This window comes from Pezoporus flaviventris, unplaced genomic scaffold (assembly GCF_033815535.1).
Source record: "Pezoporus flaviventris isolate CSIRO_AGI_PZ_B2104156 unplaced genomic scaffold, CSIRO_AGI_Pfla_v1 ptg000025l, whole genome shotgun sequence".
Taxonomy (NCBI): Eukaryota; Metazoa; Chordata; class Aves; order Psittaciformes; family Psittacidae; genus Pezoporus; species Pezoporus flaviventris.
Genome location: NW_026892573.1, coordinates 19,134,721 through 19,154,387, shown reverse-complemented (window position 1 = coordinate 19,154,387; position 19,667 = coordinate 19,134,721). Strand labels below are relative to the sequence as shown.

The window sequence follows — 19,667 nt, the reverse complement described above, 5'->3', positions numbered from 1 at the left end:
GTAACTCTCAGCAATTATTCTTAATTTGTGGGTTTTTTTCTTTGACTTTGCTGTACATTTTAGACCTGAAAATTGTGGTTTTTTTTCAGTTAGTTGGTCTAAAAGATCTTGCCTCAAATACTGTTCTTCCTACTTGGCATTTCTAAGACGTATCTTTTTTATTTGTTCATGTAGATCAAATCATTACCAAGGGATATTAGGATTTTCTGTCTGCTGGTGGCTGTCTGCCAGTCTACCTTAGAAGCTTTTTCAGTTCCTTCATCCAGGATCCCACTTTTGCCTGTGGAAAAACAAAGAGGGCAGGTCTCCTGCTGTGTCATGCCCATTGCTCATAATCTTCCCGAGGCAGATTGCTTCCTTGTCCTTCTTCAGGCTGTATTCATCTGTTCTTTCATGTCCTCTACTTAACCCTGATGCTTTTTGGGCCAGCAACTCTCTTTTGCAAAATTTCATAGAAAGGGGTTCATGGATTGGAAAGGTGGATTTGACAACAACAAATGATTAATAATTAATGACCCTGTAAGCGTGTAGCATGAGTCAGATGCTTTCTGATTTACTGGTTATTTGTTTACCTGTTTGAACAAATGTGAGTCTATTGCTGCAGCTGAATAGATCCTGAATGAAAGCAGACATGGTCTCGTTCTCATAGCAAAGCAGCTGAGTTGGTGCTGTGAGCAACACTGCTACTTCTGGGCTTCTTTTCCTCAGTTCTGTACATAGAAGCAACAATAGCAGTTAAAATAACTTTCACTGTGAGGATTTAATTTGATTCATAGCTTTCTCCCTGTAAATTTACTGGTTTACGTAGGTATTTTGTATGAGCATTTAGAGTATGTGGCTTAAGCAGTAGCAGGAAAACATGAAAGTCTCATCATAGGACAAGTGCTTAATGCCGGTGTTGCTGTTCGTTTTGTACTGAACACAGATCAGTTCTTTTTTCAAGAAAAGAGCTAACCAGTTTACAAAATTACATGATTTACAAGATTTCCCTTCTGATTATTTCATGTCACTGCTGCTGTTGATCTGTTCATTCTTGAAGAATATGCACTGCTAAGCCAAGGGTGGTCTCTGCTCCCAGTCTCCGCTAAGAGTAACAGTGGTGGTGGTACAGCTCTGCTGCATCATGGCAGAGGGTGCAGTTCCTTCAGGCACATTCAAAAGTACCAGAAAGCAATACAGAGAAAATTCTCTTGTGTAGGCACTGTCTCTGTGGATGTACGCTGAGGTTCCCTGGAGAAGACTGATGTGCCAAAATGTTGGAACACAGGGACTACTTTGGAGAATTGCTTTCTGTATTTGAGCTGACAGCCACGAATGCTGTGGACGTAGAAGTGGAGAGAAAGAGGGAATGTAAAGAGACAGTTCAGGGATTATGTGTGAAGAATATAAGGCTAAAACTAATGTTCTGCACTGTGGTTTTCTTTGTTTTTTTGAGAGGTGTTAGTCTTTTGGACACATCTGTTGGTATGTTTAATTCTCCCAGAATTCTTTACTCATTTCTTTTTAAAAGGCACAGCAAATAACACACTTTTTTTTTTTTTGGTACTACTTGCCCACTTGCAAGCAAAATAATCCCTAACAACCTAGCATTAAAAAGATTTCAAAATGAAAATTGTTTAGGCTTTTCTGGTTTGAAGCCATTCCATTATTAAATGCTTTAAATCAATTTTGTTTCAGACAGGGCTTTAATGTGCGTGGTAGCATCTCTGTCTAGCTGCTGGCATGAGAGGCACAGGAAACTTTGTACTTTGCCAAAGCTACTACTCTGTTAAGTTCTGGAGGCTTTATGGTACTGAAGGTCCCAGGTTTGATCTGTTATGACAAATAAACCAATTGTTTGATCATGCCCATATTTCATTACACTGGTACTATTAGCTTCCATTCCTGTGAAATCTGTGTACCAGTAATCTGAAACCAAGAGTATGTGCGGGAAGTTAAACCCTTCTGCTTGTCTAAATTTCGTCTATTCCAGTGTATGTTTTGCTTCCAGTGCTATCCACCTAGCAGCTTAGTTTCTTTTAAGTTTATTTTCATGTCCATAACATGAATTACATCTAAGTTAACAGTATCGTCATTTTATCCTGACCTTTCCACCAGAATTATATTAGTGTGCCCTCTTGCTAAAATTGCATCGATAATTGTGGCTAGTGACAACTTGAAGAAATTTTGTGTATTGCACATGACTCTTTTTAAAGCAACTAAAAAAAATGAAAAGCATAAGATGTAAGATGTACCCATTGCAATTCAAATACAGATAAGAGCAAATGCATTAAAAAAAAGTCTCTAAGTAGATTTAGAAGTTCTCGGTATTCTGTTTGAGATAGATGAGTTTCTAATCGTATATTTAGTAAATTATGTTATCTTTCTCTATATACATTCATCATGCTGCTGTTAATTCTGGTATGGACTGTAAGTACGTTGTAGCGATCAAGTCTACAGATAAAACGTATACTTACTAGTGTGAAAATGACAGAAGCTTTGCCAGTATAAAAAATCCAGAAGTGAATGTTTGGAAATTTCTGTGATTTTTGTTTTTTCAATGGTTCTGAACTGTGCTTGTGGCAGGAGCCATTTCCAGCACAAATTGCTTGGCTATAGTTTCAGAACAAAGATTTGAAAGTCAGTATATGCGCCTCAGTGTGAGCTAGTTTGCAACACAGGCTTACCCATTCATTGACCATAAAATGTGGGGCATTTAGGAATGCCAAGAAAGAAAACCAGGTATTTTCATGTGCGTTATTGGAGACCACTGGTAAAAGCGGCATTCTGCTGGCTGAAATAGGCTAAGTGTATTATTCAAGTTATTAGATGGCTTAGAAAAGAAAAAATCACTGGATGAAATTGAACCATGGCTGCTCATGATTGGAACTGTGAATGATTTGAAGATGAAGCTAAGAGTTGTCTGTCCTTTCTTCTGAAAACCAAGAACGATCTCCTTCAAAGTGATGTGAAAACTAGGAGTTATGGCTAACTCCTTCCAGAGCCTGAGGATCAGTTAGATCATCATAGTGCAAAGACTATGTCTATCTGACTAACCTGCAACCTCGGTTTCTCCAGATTTTGGCTGCTGGCCTTCCTCGTCAGGCCCATGGAATTTGGCCAGTCCTTCTGAAACAGTTGACACTGTTCATGTCTACATCATCTCCTTTGTGTGGTTTGCCTTGAGTGCACCTGTGTGCTGTAGACCAAGGTAACAGACAGTCCTGCAACAACAACTTGTTCTCTCCTCTTCCCACTCATTTGTGTACCACTTCCTACTTATTCATAAGAAGAAACAAGCCTAGGAGGAGTGGAAAAACCAATTGTGGAATCGACGTGTGTGTCACCTAGAAGAATTAATGTTCAATGTTAATGTAGAAGACAAAGAATAGAAGACAACAGGAAGAAAGCTCACGAGTTGGTTACAGTTCATGAAGGTTAAACTTAGACACCACTGCACACTTAGAAATGTGGTCAAAAGGTGCCCTTTCCTTCTTGGTTTGCAAGTTCCTTCCCTCAATGGAAATTATACTTTCTGAGTTTTGATTTGAAGGCTATTGATGAGTTACATGACATGGAATGTAGTTGTCCAGTTTCAGCATGATTTAGGCAGTCCTGTATGTGTCAGCTTAGCACTTGGTTCACTCCACTGGCGCCCATTCAGTTTTCAGTATTGTCTAGGGCTTTGGATTTGATCTTCAAAGCAACTGTTGGATCAAACACCCTAGCTGCATCAAAGGCTGTATTTCTATTTGTGAACTGCCAGAAGAGCTGTATTCCTTTGGGGTGCTGTAGATGATGAAATATCAGAGCAACTATACATCAACTGGGGACATTGTGTTGTGTGTTGGGGGTACAGGCTATGAAAAAAACCCAACCCTGTGAGGCAATCAGGTGAATCCAGAGTAAGGTGTTCTAAAGGACAAAGCCTCTCTTTATGCATTCCATCATAAACATGATGCAGAAACAAGTCCCATTTTTATCTGAAAAATAATTGTCAAAAAGAAGAAAATAAAATCTGAAAGGCTGTCAGATCATTAAAGGGATTGTATTTGTAAATATCTTTTTATATGAGCAGTAATATGCTAAATCTTTAGAAGTTGTATACTTGTGTGGGGTAACCTCCTAGCAGTGTTTAAATCTTACATTTTCTTAGCATTAAAATCACAAACACCACTTACTGGGAGAGGCCATGTTACTAGCAAAAACTAAAGAGTGGCAGATCTCAAAAGGAACTGAATATTGTATGACTGTTGATGGACTCAAGTCTGTTCAACTTCAAAACAAACCTGAAATGCTTTGGTCTTAGCTGATTAGAAGTATTCTTCAACTATGCTTTACAAAGTACTGTTGACAGAACTGATAGTGCCTAAACAATTATTTCTTTCCTTCAACCTGGTTGCTAGGAACTGATAGATTACTCAGAGGATTATGTTAAATTGCAACATAAAAGACAATGTAATTGGATAAAAAATGAAACACCTGTTAAATTAGATGTAAATTAAATACTATAATAGGTATGTATTCTATAAATTAAATCTTGGAAAATAGAACATTTTTTGTGCAAGTGCAGGTTTTATTAATTTGTTTTTTTAGTTCTCCCTTTTTATCTGATTGTAACAGTTTGCACTGGAGTGCCCAATACCTGTTAGAAATGAGACATCATTCTGCTATTTTGAACTTTTGAGTCCCTTGAGTATCTGTTTTCCTAAAAAGGAACATCAGTTTCTTCATTTTTAGCATCTCTTAGCCTGCCTTCTTTACAAAGAGAGGAAGTCGTCATTATATATTGTAATAAAGACAATAAGAAGCTGCATTGGAAATACTCTGTCGAGAAGCAGGAAAAAATCTCTAGGGGAATCTGCCCTGTTTGCCTCATCTAGTGTGTGTTTTCAAAATGGCTATAGTAAGGTGTAGAGTGTGTTCATTCTTGTCTACTTGGTACAGTGTGGAAGCCTGAAGGCAGCAAGGTTTCCAAAATCTCTAGCACTAAAATTTTGTTGAATTTTTCTGAAATGTTGAGTTTGCGTAGGAAGAATCGCTGTGTGCCTCAGAGGGAGATCATGTGAATGCAGAAATGCCACGTTCAAACTGAAAGTATTGTGCAAAGTTTCGATGGAACTGGATTGCAAAATGCATGGGACAATCTGGTATTAAAAAAAAAAAAAAAAGAGAGCTTGTCACCCGTGAGCAGGTGATTGCCACTGAATCCTGTTCTCCTGACCAGCCTGAGCTGATGTCTGAATAGGTTTCCTTCCACGGTTGAACTTTGTAATTGATACACACTCCAGAGCACATTGTCACTGACCTTTGACAAGAAGTACAGGTGGTCAAAACTTGTCCTTCAGTTAATCTGATCTTTGATGGTGATTACTTTAAGAAAGTTCTAATCCTGATTCTGTAAATCATACCCTATTTTTATCTGAAAAACTTCTATGATAGTTACCTTGAACTGTGATTTTACTGTTGGCTTTTTTTTTTTTTCTCCAGCTCTTGTGGTGCATAATATGAAATTAAGTCAGAAGATTTCTTCTTCCTGAATGGCTGACACAAACTTAAAGCAAGAGGGGGAAAATAATGAGTTTCTGTTGTTGATAAATGCTCATGTTCAAGTTCTTGACAATTTCAGGGTATTATGAATATTTCAATGAATATGTAGCAGTGATACTTAAAAGAAGTATGACCTTGTGATACTTGATGGCTTTAAAGAGGTATTTTTGCCAGTTATTTCTTTTGTTATAGTAAGCATTATCTTGAACACACCTCTGCAAATTTTTGCTGGAAAGAATAAATACCAATGTGACCTAAAAGTGAAGGTTTGATCTGTGAATGTGAATTGTCTTATGTGAGCATATATAAATTACAAAACTTAGAAAGCAGTGCAGTCTCAACATCTTACTGTCGTAACTGAGAATATGCATGAACAGCCCAAGTCTTAAAGGATGACTGCCAATAAATGTTAGTATTGCAAAAATACTTTGTTCCGTACAACAGCTTTGAATACTCCCTACCCCCATATGTAATTGGTATTCACCACTTGTACTGAAAGAATAGATGCAGTGGAAGGGACAAGTAAAGAGCAAATATTTAGTGTTTAAAGAAATTTAAATAAACTACAATTTAATGCAGCATATTTTTCAGATATGGAAATTCATTAACAGAAAGGTGATGTTCAAAATAGTTTTCTGTTGAGTTATTAGCACTTTGTAATATTGTACTAAATAAGCAGCTAGAAGATACTTCCTGTAAGCAAAAGAGTACTTAAACAAACAAAAACCCCACAAAACCAAAACCAGCTTTGTTGTGAAGTAGCATCTGAAGTTCCTGGTAATCAACATGCTTTTCAGTCAGTGGTTGTGTTACCTTAGGCAGTTTACAGTGCAACTGAGTGTGATGATGCTCTTGGTGATTTTATATACCCAGCTATACAATTACCTTTATTTGTATTTCAGAATAGTAAAGAAAAAAAAAGATATGTTTTTCTTCTGCCTTCTGATTGCAAATCTGGCTTTTATCCCTTTTTTTTCTGCTTCTTTTAGTGCACTACAGAAGTGTCACTGGATAAGCAATAAGGGACTCTTGCACTCGACCCTAATCTTCCCCTTCACCCGCTCATTTCCTTTCACTTTCTTTATATGCAGATATGAAAGGGACACTTGGTATGATTTTTGTTTTGTTTTTAATTTATTTTTATTGTGGTGAGGTGTGTGCACATAAGGACAGTGTTCTTTTAAAACCTGGTGATAGATGGAACTGGTGAAAAATCAGACAAAAATGAACTTTAAATATTTAAGGATGTGAAGTTATTTATAGAGGGAAGGATCATTTAAATGAGTACTGTTTTGGGAACTCAGCTGTGTGCATGTTGATTGGATCTATAAACAAAATCTAGCCGTGTCTTTAATGAGAGTTTCTTTGCATTTGTTTTTACTTTTCAGCATAAATATGCATGGATCTAGGGTTCATATTTTTGGAAATGCCTCTAAGCTTTCTGTTGGCATTTTACTGTGCATATACAAATGTATATGCCCTCTAGTCCATCTGCTTTCTTTGTGCTTGTTAGCAAATACTCACAGAAGTTGTGCCATCAGTTCAGGACTGCATGGACCAGAATCTGTATCTGCAGAAGCAGTCAGATTTATTATGTTATCCAAGACTTCTAGGGAACGACATCTTCTGTGCCCTCCTTGTTAAGGAGTTAGTGAGGTGTTCCTACAACCTAGGAAAACTTGCCAAAGCCAGCAGCCCATCCTGAGGAGATGGAGGGAAGCTGAGCCCCAGGGAGGAGGGATGTGGGGGTTAGGGGGGAAGTCTGAAGCACATATATCACTTGTGGTGAATGGCTGAGACTCCCTTAGAGCAGTTAGCGTAAGCAGCTTTTTGGTTTTTAACTGCAGGGACACCCAGATGAGTTTTAAATCGAGTATCTGGTGAAATACAGCTTACAGCAGTGATTAATGTGTCCACAAGCTCCTATCTCTTTGCCAGTGCATTTCTGAGAGACAGTAAAGCTCTGTATTACTTAAACACTTGCTCTCAGATAACTGTCAATTAGTTCCTGCTCAAATCTCTCTTACATTTGGTAGATTTCAGATGACAATATTGTGAAGGTATAATTTGACTGCAAATCCTTGTGCTTTTTGAATAGTATCTCTTCAACCTTTAACAAACAGCCTTAGGGGAGTGTATTGATAATGACAGAAATTACTCTGTTTTCCTGGCTATAATTATAGTGGCTTTGACTGCGGTTGAGGGCAGTGGTTTTTGTTTCAGCATCCCTATTAAATGTGCTTGTAGCAAGTAACATGGACTTGTTTGCTTGTCTTGTAACTCTCCATTTGTCACCTGGTAGGCTGAAGAGGAAACAGTGGCCTTTCTTGCTCACAGTGGAAGTGAAGAAGAGTTTGATCCAAGTACTCTTCCAGATCCTGATAAATACAAAGATTCTGATGAGGAGCAGAATTCAGAAAGCGAAGACAGCTATAGGTATGTACCCATCTTCTGTGTTCATTTTGAAATGCTCAGGGGTTTTAGAAACTGTTTCATATATATGTGAGGATCTCATTTTACAGCCACTGTCTTGCTCCCCGGACTTAGTGTTTTAAGTTTGCTTGTGAGGCGGGTGCTGAAATGAAATCTGCGGTGAAGGCTGTTAATTTTCTTTCATGACGTATAAGATTTTTGAGTCAGTATTGAAGTGATCTCAGTCAGACTTTTCCACATGCAAAAATCCTAACTAATTCCCTGGAGGTGTTACGTGTTTCTGTGTTGGGTTGACCCTGTTTGGGCACCAGGTGCCCACCAAAGCTGCTCTGTCACTGCCCTCCTCAGATGGACAGGGGGGAGAAAACACAACCAAAGGCTTGTGTATCGAGGTAAGGACAAGGAGAGACCACTTACCAATTACCATCATAGGCAAAACAGACTGGACTTGGAGAAATCAGTTTGATTTATCACCAACTCAGTCAGGGTAGGATGATGAGAATATAAAACCAATCTTAAAACACCTTCCCCCGACCTCTCACTTGTTGCCAGCCTTAATTTCTTTCCCAATTTCTCTACCTCCTCCTGTGCCAGAGGTGCAGGGGGACAGGGAATGGGGGTTGAGGTCAGTTCATCACACGTTTCTGCTGCTCCTTCCTCCTCAAGGGAGGACTCCTCACACTCTTCCCCGTCTCCACCGTGGGATCCCACCCAGAAGAGACACTTCTCCATGTGAGAACTTCTCCAGTGTGAGTCCTTCCCACAAGCTGCAGTTCTTCACAGGCTGCTCCAATTTGAGTCCCTTCCCATGGGGTGCATGCCCTTCAGGAGCAGGCTGCTTCAGCATGCACTGGAGCTCAGAATTTGCTCTCAAAGGCAAAATGACTGAACCAGCACTGGTGCAGTCCTACATGGAGAATTGTTGCTGCAGGTAATAAAATAAAGGGGAATCTTGATATTTACTGATAATTTGTTTCTTGGAAGGAGTAAACCTAAGAGTTTATTGAGAAGATCTCAAGTAAAACTTTGGTACATGATTGGATACTGAGCAACGCTTTCCTTTATTGGTGTGTACATTACTGCTGAAAGGCATATTCCTGAAATCCATTAAGATGATGGGCAACTGAACTGGTGGGAAGGAGTTACCAGAAACTGAGTATAGAAAACGTAGTGTCACAACACTAGCTATTAAATATTTAATTACCTCAGCATTTCCTAATTCTTGCTAAATTGTTGTGTACTTCCTGTAGGAAAAAAAGTGGTGGTTTAGTGCTGTGTTTCTTAAACAAGATTTTGCATTTTTTCAACTTGTAGCCTTAGCTAGACTTAGCTGTCTTGACAAGATGGTGTTTTATAGCATAACTACTTAATAAATATTTTGTAAAAGTAGTGGGGCCAGTTTGAAGTTGGGAATTTTGTACAGTTTGCTTTCAGTATTATTAAGTAACCATTTACCCAGGAGACACCACTTCTTTTGTTGTTTTTTTTTATTATTCATACATCACTTTTTGTATTGATCCTTTCCCCAAAGCTGTCAGCTAGACTCAAGATTAGCTAAGATTTAAGAATAAAACTTGTCAGAGATGGACAGTGATAATCAGTGCAGATTCTTTTGGAATCGATGGCTGATCTGGCCTCTGGAGTCAGAGTGTCTGCTGTCAAGCAGAGCTAAGACTCAGAGGTCTAGGGTTTTGGTCCTTTCCCCTTCCTGTGAAGTAGGCTGGAAAAGAAAGAACATAAAAAAATAAAAAGGAAGACAGGGATGTAGTAATAATTTCTGACAAAATATTTTCCTCAGTATTTTTCATATATTCTGTATGTTTGAAAATATATAATTGATGGCCACTTAAAATCTCAAAGCTATTCTTGCAAAGAAACTTAAAATGTAAGTTTTGTTACGATTTTCAGCATGCAGTATCTTGCCGCACAAACCCTACTGACTTACACAGTTACATTTTGGCATTCATTTTATGACTACAAAGTTACAGTTTGTTTTTTTGCCTTTTAAGTAAAATGTTTGTGTAAACCTGTCATGCCCATTTAGATCTTTTTTTGGTATCAGTCTGGGGGCTCCCTGGTTAGCGGCAAGACATTCTTGGGGTAACAGACATGTCTCAAGTACTGCCATCACTTGAAGCTTCATAGCCAGCCTGTCAAGTTAAGGACACGCTTCTTGTCTCAGGCTATTGGCCCTGACTTTTGGTTGTCTTTTTAATAATAGGAAGGGTCCTTAACATCCTCCAGGGGGATTTTTAAAGGGTTGTGTTCATTTCTCCATCTTTACATAATTGGAGTGAATACTTTCCTGCTTTTCAATCTTGTCTGGGTTTCAGGGACCATTAAATAGATAGTAGATGTTTTCAGCCTTTGTTAAGAATGCAAGAGGATTGAAATTTGGGAAGTGAGTTGAATTGCTTCAAGTTCTTCTCCAGCATTTAAACTAAATGGGAGTTAAACCAGGACCCAAAGAGCAATTTCAAACAGCCTAGCTAGACCCAACATTCAGAGCTTTCTAGAAGAGGCCACATCAGGTTAGGCACGCCTCCAGTGGAAAAAAGCTGTGCCCAGATAAACCTGCAACATCAAAGACCACAATTTTGTATTTATTATCACAGCAGTTTCCCGAAGCAGATAGCAAAGACACTGGTACTGTATTATATTATAGCAGGGGACAGGCAGGAGTGGATTTGTCATTGCTAAGGATACTAATTGAATTGAAGTGAGTGTTGATTCGGAGAAAACTCCAGGAACAAACTTGCCAACAAAGTTTTCAAGCTGACAAGCAGGTATTCTTTACTGTGGCACCAGGAGACACGGGGGATAGCTCCTCCTAACGTGTGTCCCCCAACTGCCACACAAGCAGTCCTTTTATAGCCACTGGGCATACATACATATTCATGAGGCTATGCATGGATTACATCATTTTCCAGAGAGTTCCTCGCATGCGTACAAATTGTGGTGGTGGTCTCTGAGGGTTGTTTACTTCCTCCAACAATCTTCATCACTTCTGGCAGCCTTTGAAGCACGCGCAGTAGATGCTCATACCAGTTTAATTGGTTCATTAACACCAGAGACATAATAATCCTCCTGTCCTCCTACTTATCAGTTAGTTTAACTGTATCCTATCCTGGCCACCTGCAGTTCCCAGATACTCCTTATCCCTGTGTCCTGTTCTTCTAGACTGTTTTTCTTAAACTATGTCACAACTATAACGATTTATCTTGTGAGAATTCTCAGTATGTTCTCTAGCTGTACTCTATTTTTTTCTCTAAGTATCATGCACCTCAGTAATTTTCCATTGCTACTGTTACAAAGCCATCAAACTTAACATTACTTAAAATTGATTCTAAAGGTTTCTATATTCTGTTTTGTGATTTTTGTGCCCCCTTGTCTCAGTGTTGAGAACAGCCAGGGCAGGTATGCTAAAATAAGAGGAGAGTGAAAAACTGTGGGTGCTCATGAGGGCAAGAGCAGTGGGCAACAATGTACTGATAGATTTGGCACATGAAGGGTGCACGACAAAATTACATTTCCAGGAGTGCCTGAAAGAAGTGACTTGGAGTTAAAAGACATTGATGGCTCCAGTGTAGTGCAGCATGTGGTGATTAATCCCATCCTGGCTTGGGCCTGCCTATGGAACATCAGTCATGTCTTTACAGGCTCAATGGATTTGGCCAGGGTGCAGGCTTAAGTGCTGGGACATGATTGTCTGCACTGCCCACATCTGCTGTGACTTCAAATGGTGCCAACTAGACCTCTTCTGGGCAGTGTCCCAGAGTGCTTTGGTGTGGTAGGATAGGACAAGGACTGCTTCCAGTAGGCAGTGTTAGTGAAGCCACATTTGATTTAGTTGTGTGTGGATGAAAAATGTAGTGGTCTGTTATCTAGCTCTGAAGTCAACTTTGAGGCTCAGTATAGGTATGTCTAGAGACTTGTGAGGTGCTCTGAGCACCCCTTAGAAGGCTTTTGTGAAAGCAGAGGCAGAACTGAAAGAGGAAGATGCAGTGAAGGAAATTAATTTAGTGCTGAAAAAAAAAGAGGAAATCACGAAAAGCAAGAGAATTTAAATGACCAATAAGCTATTGATAATGGAAAGTGGTACCTGAAGAGGTTGGTGGTGAGCATAAGACCATGGAGAAATGGTACTGATTTTGCGTGAAGGAAGAATGAGGTGGAGGGGATGTATACATGAGAGGAGGAGGGAGGATGATGAGGATCTGGTAGATCAATAAGAATAAATAGAAGAACAGACAAGATCTTGCTGCCAGTGGAAAGAAAGGGTTTCTGTTAAATCAACACTCATGTCTCAGGTACCTCTCTTACAGCTGTCACTGAATTGTATGATGAGTTGCTCTTGGGGCTGGGAAATGCTATCCTAATGATGGTTTAAGAAGTCAAAAATATTGTCCATCTTTTCACTCCTCCAACCCCCAGCATTATTTTTAACTGGGGGAGCTATACAAATTATGAATTGAATTTGCCTTTGAATAAGATCCGCTTCCAGCCATACCTCTACAAGCAGAGTAATTAATGACTCCAAGCATGTAATATGAGATTAATTTTTGTATATCTAGCAACATTCATCATATTTGGTTTAAGGCTATCAATGTAAATTGTTAATGAGGTGAAAAATTCAAGTGTATCGAATAGGGTGGAAGAAAAGCAGCTGGATTTCTTAAATATCATTTTGCAGTCATGTTGAGTTGCTGATATTTCTAATCCCTTAAATAAAAATGTTGGGAAGAACCAAGTTACAATTGACCTTATAGTTACCTTCTTTAAATCTTTTAAAAGGTGCATCTGATCACATTAACTCTTAGATCAGCATGGGAAAGATCTTGGACATCAGGGGAAAGGAGAAATGTCTTAGTTCTGGTACTGTTTTGTTTGTGATTTTATGGCCAGTCACCAGCTGACAGGTATGCAAGTCAGCAGTCAGTGCTGCTTGGTTGGGTACCTTACTGTATTTATGAAAATCATGGGCAAATTGCAGTTTCTTACACCTTCTGGCAGCAGGATGCTGATGTTGACCCTGCTAAGTTTTATGTGTTTCTTGATAAGGTTCCATTCCATTGTCTTTTGATATAGTTTATGTGCAAATCATGGTGCTCCCTCTAATGTGTATTATTCAGGTCATATCAGTGACTTTTTTTATGACTGAAGGACGGAACTTAATGTTGTGATGTCCAGGAAAGCACTGTAAGACAGATACTGTAAAATGTCTGCTTAAGGGCTTGATTATGCTATTTAGCTGCAAAGTTGGACATTGAGACTTGGGTTGCTGTTGACAGAGAAGTAATACTCTTATGCCATGAAAGTCTTTATATTAGTTATACTCTAGCTTACTATATCAAATGTACCTGAGGGTAGAATTTCCTATTGAAATTTGGTAACCTACGCTCTGCAGGTCTGTGTACATCCTTCCCATGGTTCCTGTAAACTTGCTGACTACAGAAACTGCCTTTATAAAGAGAATACCAAGAAAAAAAAAAAAACACAAAAGGAGTTAAAAAAAAACTGAAACCCTAGTGTGTCACCAGCAAGTGTCTGTATGAATGAAGGAGAAGTGTGATGGGGATTTATTGAAACTGCAGTTCAGAAATTATCTACAACTGGTCACACAAAAGAAAAGGAGAGGAACAAGTTTGAAGAATATCAGTGTCAGATGAAGCTGAGGATGATTGAATGGATGCAAGGCTTAGGTAGGTGATTAGCAGCATCTCCAAAGGTCTTGCCTTTTCTCCAGGCAAAACAACCAGTTCCTTCAGCCATTCCTTATCAGACTTGTCCTCCAGACCCTTCACCAGTTTCGTTGCCCTTCTCTGGACTCACTCTAGCACCTCAATGTCTTTCTTGTCATGAGGGGCCCAGAACTGAACACAGGATTCAAGGTGCGGCCTCACCAGTGCTGAGTACAGGAGGATGATCACTGCCCTGGCCATGCTGGCCACAATATTTCTTATACAAGCCAGGATGCTGCTGGCCTTCTTGGCTGCCTGGGCACAAGCTGCTCATGTTCAACAGCCGTCAGTCAGCATCCCCAGGCCCTTTTCCACCAAGAAGCTTTCCAGCCACTCTTCTCCAAGCCTGTAGCGTTGTGTGGGTTTATTGTGACCCAAGCACAGGCCACAACCCATCGATCCAGCCTGTACAGATCCAGGAAGTAACACAGCACAATCTATTTTCATTATCATTTCTGTGTGCTATGGCATTCTGACAACAAGTAAGAAAGAAGCTGCACTGGACTTTATGGTAGGGACTGCGGTAATTAATCTTCATTAGGATTGCTGCAGTGGCTTTGTGAATTAAAATTTATTACATGGAAAAAAGGTTTGTGGCATAGCATGTTTGATTAGCAAAATCCCAGTATTTATTGGATAAATTATTCCTAACTTTTCTTAACTGTATTTTTTTAGCAGATTAATTCTTTATTCCTATACGTTTATTTGGGAAGGGGCTTGTGCAGTATATTGCAGCCTGGAAACTTGACTCATGGCCTGTAGTTCAGTGGCAAAGCTGGTTTGTTTCCAGAACAGTGCTGGTAAACTAGGCTCCAGACCAAGCTCTGATAAATGTTAACTGAAGCAGAGCCTATCTGTAGATCTCACGTTGTTTAAACAACAGCAACTTGGCTGTGTGGCTGCACATTTCAAAAGTGTGTGACTCTCAAGCACTTTAAATCTTAACCTTAGAGCTTGTCAAGATATACCTTGAAGCCCAGAAGTGAGTTAGATAATAACAATTACAAGCTTTCCTTTTTTCCTGGTATCACCTCAAAACACACTTGAGATTTTAGGGGTTTTATTAGCTAGAGTTTCTTGGTGAATAGCTGTCAGGGTCATAGTTAAATCCCCCGTTTCCCAGATGAAATTCATATATGCTGGCATTTATTTAAGGGACAGGATTTGTAAGCCGTGCTTTAGTGTTTGAGTAATAAACACTGCCTATCAAATGATAGCATTGTCCTTTGTTGTTACAGCTGTGCAAATGGTGACCACAGAAATTACTGTGCCTGTTGATAAGTCAGCTGTTAGTACCTCCTCGCCTGTGCAAACACAGCCTGTCCCAGTAAATCCTTCCATCACACAGCTTCAGACCACACAAGTCATTCACATGGCTGAAAAGCTGAATTGCACCAGATGGAAAAAGGAAGGAATTGTAATCCAGCTGCACATGGTGCTTTCTAAGTGTTATAAATAGAAGATGAAAAGATGCAGTGGCTTTGGTTTGGATCTCAATTATGGGGTTGCTTTCTGACTGTGTTGTTCTGTTAGAAAATAGTTCACCTTAGAATAGCTTTATTTTGTCCTGACTATTTGTGGATGCCAGCTGGTAGCACAGCAGGTTGTATGTTTGTGAGGAATATGGAGCCATTTACGTCCATGTGAAGTGACCAACAATAAGAAGATTGGCTCTGCAGGGTGGGCTGACAGACAGCCCTTTGGTCAGTGGGGACTGAGGAAGAATTCATTTGACAATAAATGCAAAAGTCATCCACGTATACCTGCTTTCACACACTCAGCCCTTTTACATGTGTACCTGAGAATTACACCTCTTGCATCTCCTCCAAAGAGCTTTCTGTCCAAACAGCTAAGGAGAAGCTCCCAGATGGAGTACAGGGTACCCCCTGGCATCATGATACCAGACATCTCTCCTGGTGATTTTCCAGCTTCCTTTTAAAATTGACGCTTTCACCCTTCATAAAAGCTACATCTGTGACTTCTCCTCCAGAGCAGCACAGCCCCTCTCCGCACCACCCAAAACACCACTCGTAAAAATCCATCCTGCAGGAACATGGTTGGCAGTTGGACTAGGTGATCTTTAAAGGTCCTTTCCAATGCAAACCATTCTGTGGACAGGCACTGTGTCTGCTCTCTGCATTTCAAAATCATGTGCATATTATTTGCACATTCCACTTGAGATTCTGCTTTCCTTCCTAAGTTGCCTTTATAAAAATCCTGTTTTGCCTCTACATTTTGTGCGTCAGGAAAACACAAGCCATTAGCTCTGGTCATCACATGGTGGCTTTGTCACTGCTGCTTCCTGTGTTACACATTCCTCCTTATTCACCTCTCCAACTTACAGCCCAGTAAGGGTCAAATTAGTGTGAAAATACACTTGCTAATCTTTAGGATGCACTACTAATTGAGCACCATGATTTCTCAGTAATAAAAAGAAATAGCTTGGCTCAGCATAATCTTCCTATGAAGCTTATGGTGAAAATGAATTATAATTGCGTAGATTCCTTTGTTTGTGGAAAAAAAAACAACACACCTCACAGTTCCTGATAAATGTGTTTTACATTTAAACGTATCTTACAGATGTCTAGGCCTATGGGCCTCTGAAACTTCAAAAATTAGTACCATTTTTGTATTTAAAGTCTCCTATTTCATAGCTTGTGAGATTTCTGCTTTAATTGCTAACATGTTTTGAACTAATGTCCTAGATGAAGCATTAGTCAATTATGAATGCAAACTGGGCTTCAGAGTGCATTCAAATGCTGGAAATAATTGGGGTCTCTGCAAACAAGCAAAAATGCTTTTACTTAATGAGGTTTCAGCCTTATGCTTTTAAAGTGAACCCCTAGATTCTGTCCTGATCAAAGTAACCACCATGAAATTCCAGCCCAAACCCACACTGGACACTTGGAAAAGTGAGATGTCATAGTGCTTTAGACTATTTCCGTATACTGTCAGTATAGCTTCATCATTTATAGAACATCTTAGGCACTACAGAAAGAAATAGAATCTCCATTCCCCAGAAAAGGAATAAAATGAATGTTGGTAGCAAGCACTGAAAAGCCACTCCCATGCACATGACAACTCAAAGCCAGTAAAGTTGATACATGCTTTGAAATGTCCCAATTTTAGGAAAAGTATTTGGTGCACAGTCATCGGCTATTCATAGAATCATAGAATGGTTTGAGTCCAACTCTCCTGCAATGGGCAGGGACATAATCTCTCTAGATCAGGTTGCTTTACACTATTTCTTTTCAACAGGCAGTGAAGGACAATATAAAGGTAGGGTGTGTGCTACCAAACACCTATCAGATCAGATTTTGCCATCAGATCTCATCTATCTATCTACTTCATCCCCATGGAGAGGCAGCCAAAAAGCATGTGAGCCAGGAAGAGAGCGAAGCATTGTGTTGCCATTCCCTCTCAGAGGGTATTCAGAAGCTTCTTGAAAGCTGCTGTGTTTTGGGATAGGCTGGTTTCCAGTGAGTGGTGAAACCAGCTTTCACAGACTGGTAACAGGGCCTGTTAATGGAAAAATGAGGTAGGCAGCTGAAGGTGGTTTGAATTGGGCATTGGGTTCCTGTGCTATGTTGGTTTGAAGAACAGTATTCCCCAATTTGAGCTATTTGTTATAATCCTTGCTTCTAACGGGTAAGTCTTAAAACAGTTTTTCTGAACAAAACATTTCACAAACATTACATTTGCACTTCAGCAATTATAAAAATTAAGGCAATTTAAAAATTTGTGTTGAAACAGTTTTTTAAAGCAAATTGAGTTTTTGGGGGTAGAAGTTTGCCAACTTATAGTTGAAAATCTGATTTTAACCATCTAGTTTAGAAAAGGCTAAACTCAGATTTTGCAGTTCCATTTTCATTTTTGTTATATTCTTTAAAATACAGATATGAAAATCTGAGAATGCCATTTAGTTTTGGTTGATTTCTTTGAAGGGAATGGTCTGGGGTGTGAGGGGTTGCATTCCATGGTTTTTTTTTGGTGTGAATTCTACCCTACAGCATAGGACAGCCAGCTGTCTATAACCTGGTACACAGATATTGTATCTTAGATTTTGTTTAAATAGATTATTTTGATCTTAGATAAGATAATTTATAGCAAATTTTCTATGTTATAGACAAAAAAACACATAAAGATACATGGAAGCTTGGGTTTTCCTGCTGCTGCTGTCATGTGCCCATGTGGTGGAAGTCAAAGTATTAAAACAGCCATTTTGTCCAGATTGAAGGCTGAAAAAGGCAATACATTCAAGTCTTAAAAAAAGCAGCAGAAAAATAGGAATCCATCAGGGAAAATAACCGGGTTTGGGTTTTTCCTCTCATGGCAAAGAGGTGGTTAGTAGATTCTAGGGAAAGCTTCTGAAAGAAGAGCAAAGTGTGGCTTGAATGAGATGTACCCAAATCAAAATTCTCTTAAGTGGATTCACCAATGAAATGACAGTTCTCATATTTTTATTTTTGTTGCATATTTATTTTAGACAAGATCTCGAATGCATTCCTAGGTCCACTGACACGTCATTGTATCAGTTCTGTCAAGTTGTCTGTCACCCTGTAGGACCGAAAATATTAGATAAGGCTGATAGCGGTATCTTAATGTACTGTAATCAATAAAGACAGCAGAATAGCCCCCACCACCTCGGCCTGAAAGCAGTTCTAATTTAGACATTCAGAGTTTATCAGCTTCTATTGCTTCACCCTTCTGAATTGTAATTTTGTTTGCTCTTATCTTGACATAAATCTGTCTTGTTTAAAATGAATTGTTTGATTACATGATGATATTGATTACCACAGTTGTTAAAAAGACTAATTGATTTGTTTCTGCAGTGAACTTGAGGAGAAGAGTGGAAGAAAGAAAAGAAGCCATAGCAACAGTACTGCGGCAGAAGAAATGCCACTGAAAAGAAAGAAAGCGAAGTTCAGCCAAGAGGAGGAGCCCTGTTTGCCATTAGATACTGGGCTTTCTCTGGCAGAGGATGAAGAGCTTGTACTACATCTGCTCAACAGTCGCAGCTAATTATTTTTCTGCCCATTTTCTTTCTGGGACATCTCCACTTTTTGTCAGTAGTCTGCAGAAAATGAATTTGGCATCTCTGCAGCTGGGTACCAGTGGTCATAGATAAATGAGTTCTGTGTGCAATGAGGTTGCCTTAGATCAGTTCATGGATTACAGACAATATTTAGTTTGATTTATAAGTCTTTCTAAATGAACTTTTCAACCTCAATACCCAGATGTCATTCTGCAGTAACACGTTTATAATTTTAAATCTCCCAAGTTCTGAATAAATTATCTTTTTTGTTTTAACCTTGCTTTAAATAAACCCAGGATGCTCCCTTCTCAACTCTGTCAGGTTTGTTATTTTTGAAGATAAATGTGTTCTAAAATTATTCAAGAAGAACTATTGTTGACTGCTCAAGTCATTCCTTCAAATCAAATGCATTTTTATTCTGTGTATCATGCAGATATTTAAAAAATATTTTAATGAAAATTTCTGAAGCCATGGTGTAAACTTTGGTGTCTCTCATTTATTAGTTATCTTGGCTATTGTTTCTGTTATGATTCTGTCACCGGTGCTAGGCTCTTCAGGAAACCACTTTTAGAAGCTAAAACTGGATCTTGCATTTGAATCCCATATGAATGAGAACACAGTGATGCCACAAAAAGGTAGAGCATAAAATTGCCTGGTAAAATTGGTTACCAGGTAGATTTTGTGGCAGGCTTACAACTGGAAGTGAGCTATTTCTTGTTATGGCCAAATGTAATGAAGAAAAATAATGTAGTGTTGAGCATATTTTCACGTTTCATCCCATCAAACCATGGTTGGTTGTTGCAGATTTTGTGCTTACCCATAACTGCTGCACCTTGATAAATAGCAAAAAGATGTATGCTTCGTGGGTCCTTTCCCAGGGAAGGGAAGAAGTGGGCATTCTCTCTGAAGCATAACAAAGTATTAATACA

General features: G+C 39.2%; 1 protein-coding gene across 1 annotated transcript in view; it reads left to right on the top strand.

Moving 5' to 3' along the window:
- Positions 1–19,218, top strand: part of DDX10 (DEAD-box helicase 10) — a 169,029-nt gene extending 149,811 nt beyond the window's left edge. The window contains exons 17-18 of the mRNA XM_061457752.1: positions 7,832–7,965; positions 18,536–19,218. Coding sequence (XP_061313736.1) covers positions 7,832–7,965; positions 18,536–18,725 — 324 coding nt within the window. The 3' untranslated portion in view covers positions 18,726–19,218. The remainder of the gene's footprint in view (positions 1–7,831; positions 7,966–18,535) is intronic.
- The last annotated feature ends 449 nt before the right edge of the window (positions 19,219–19,667 follow it).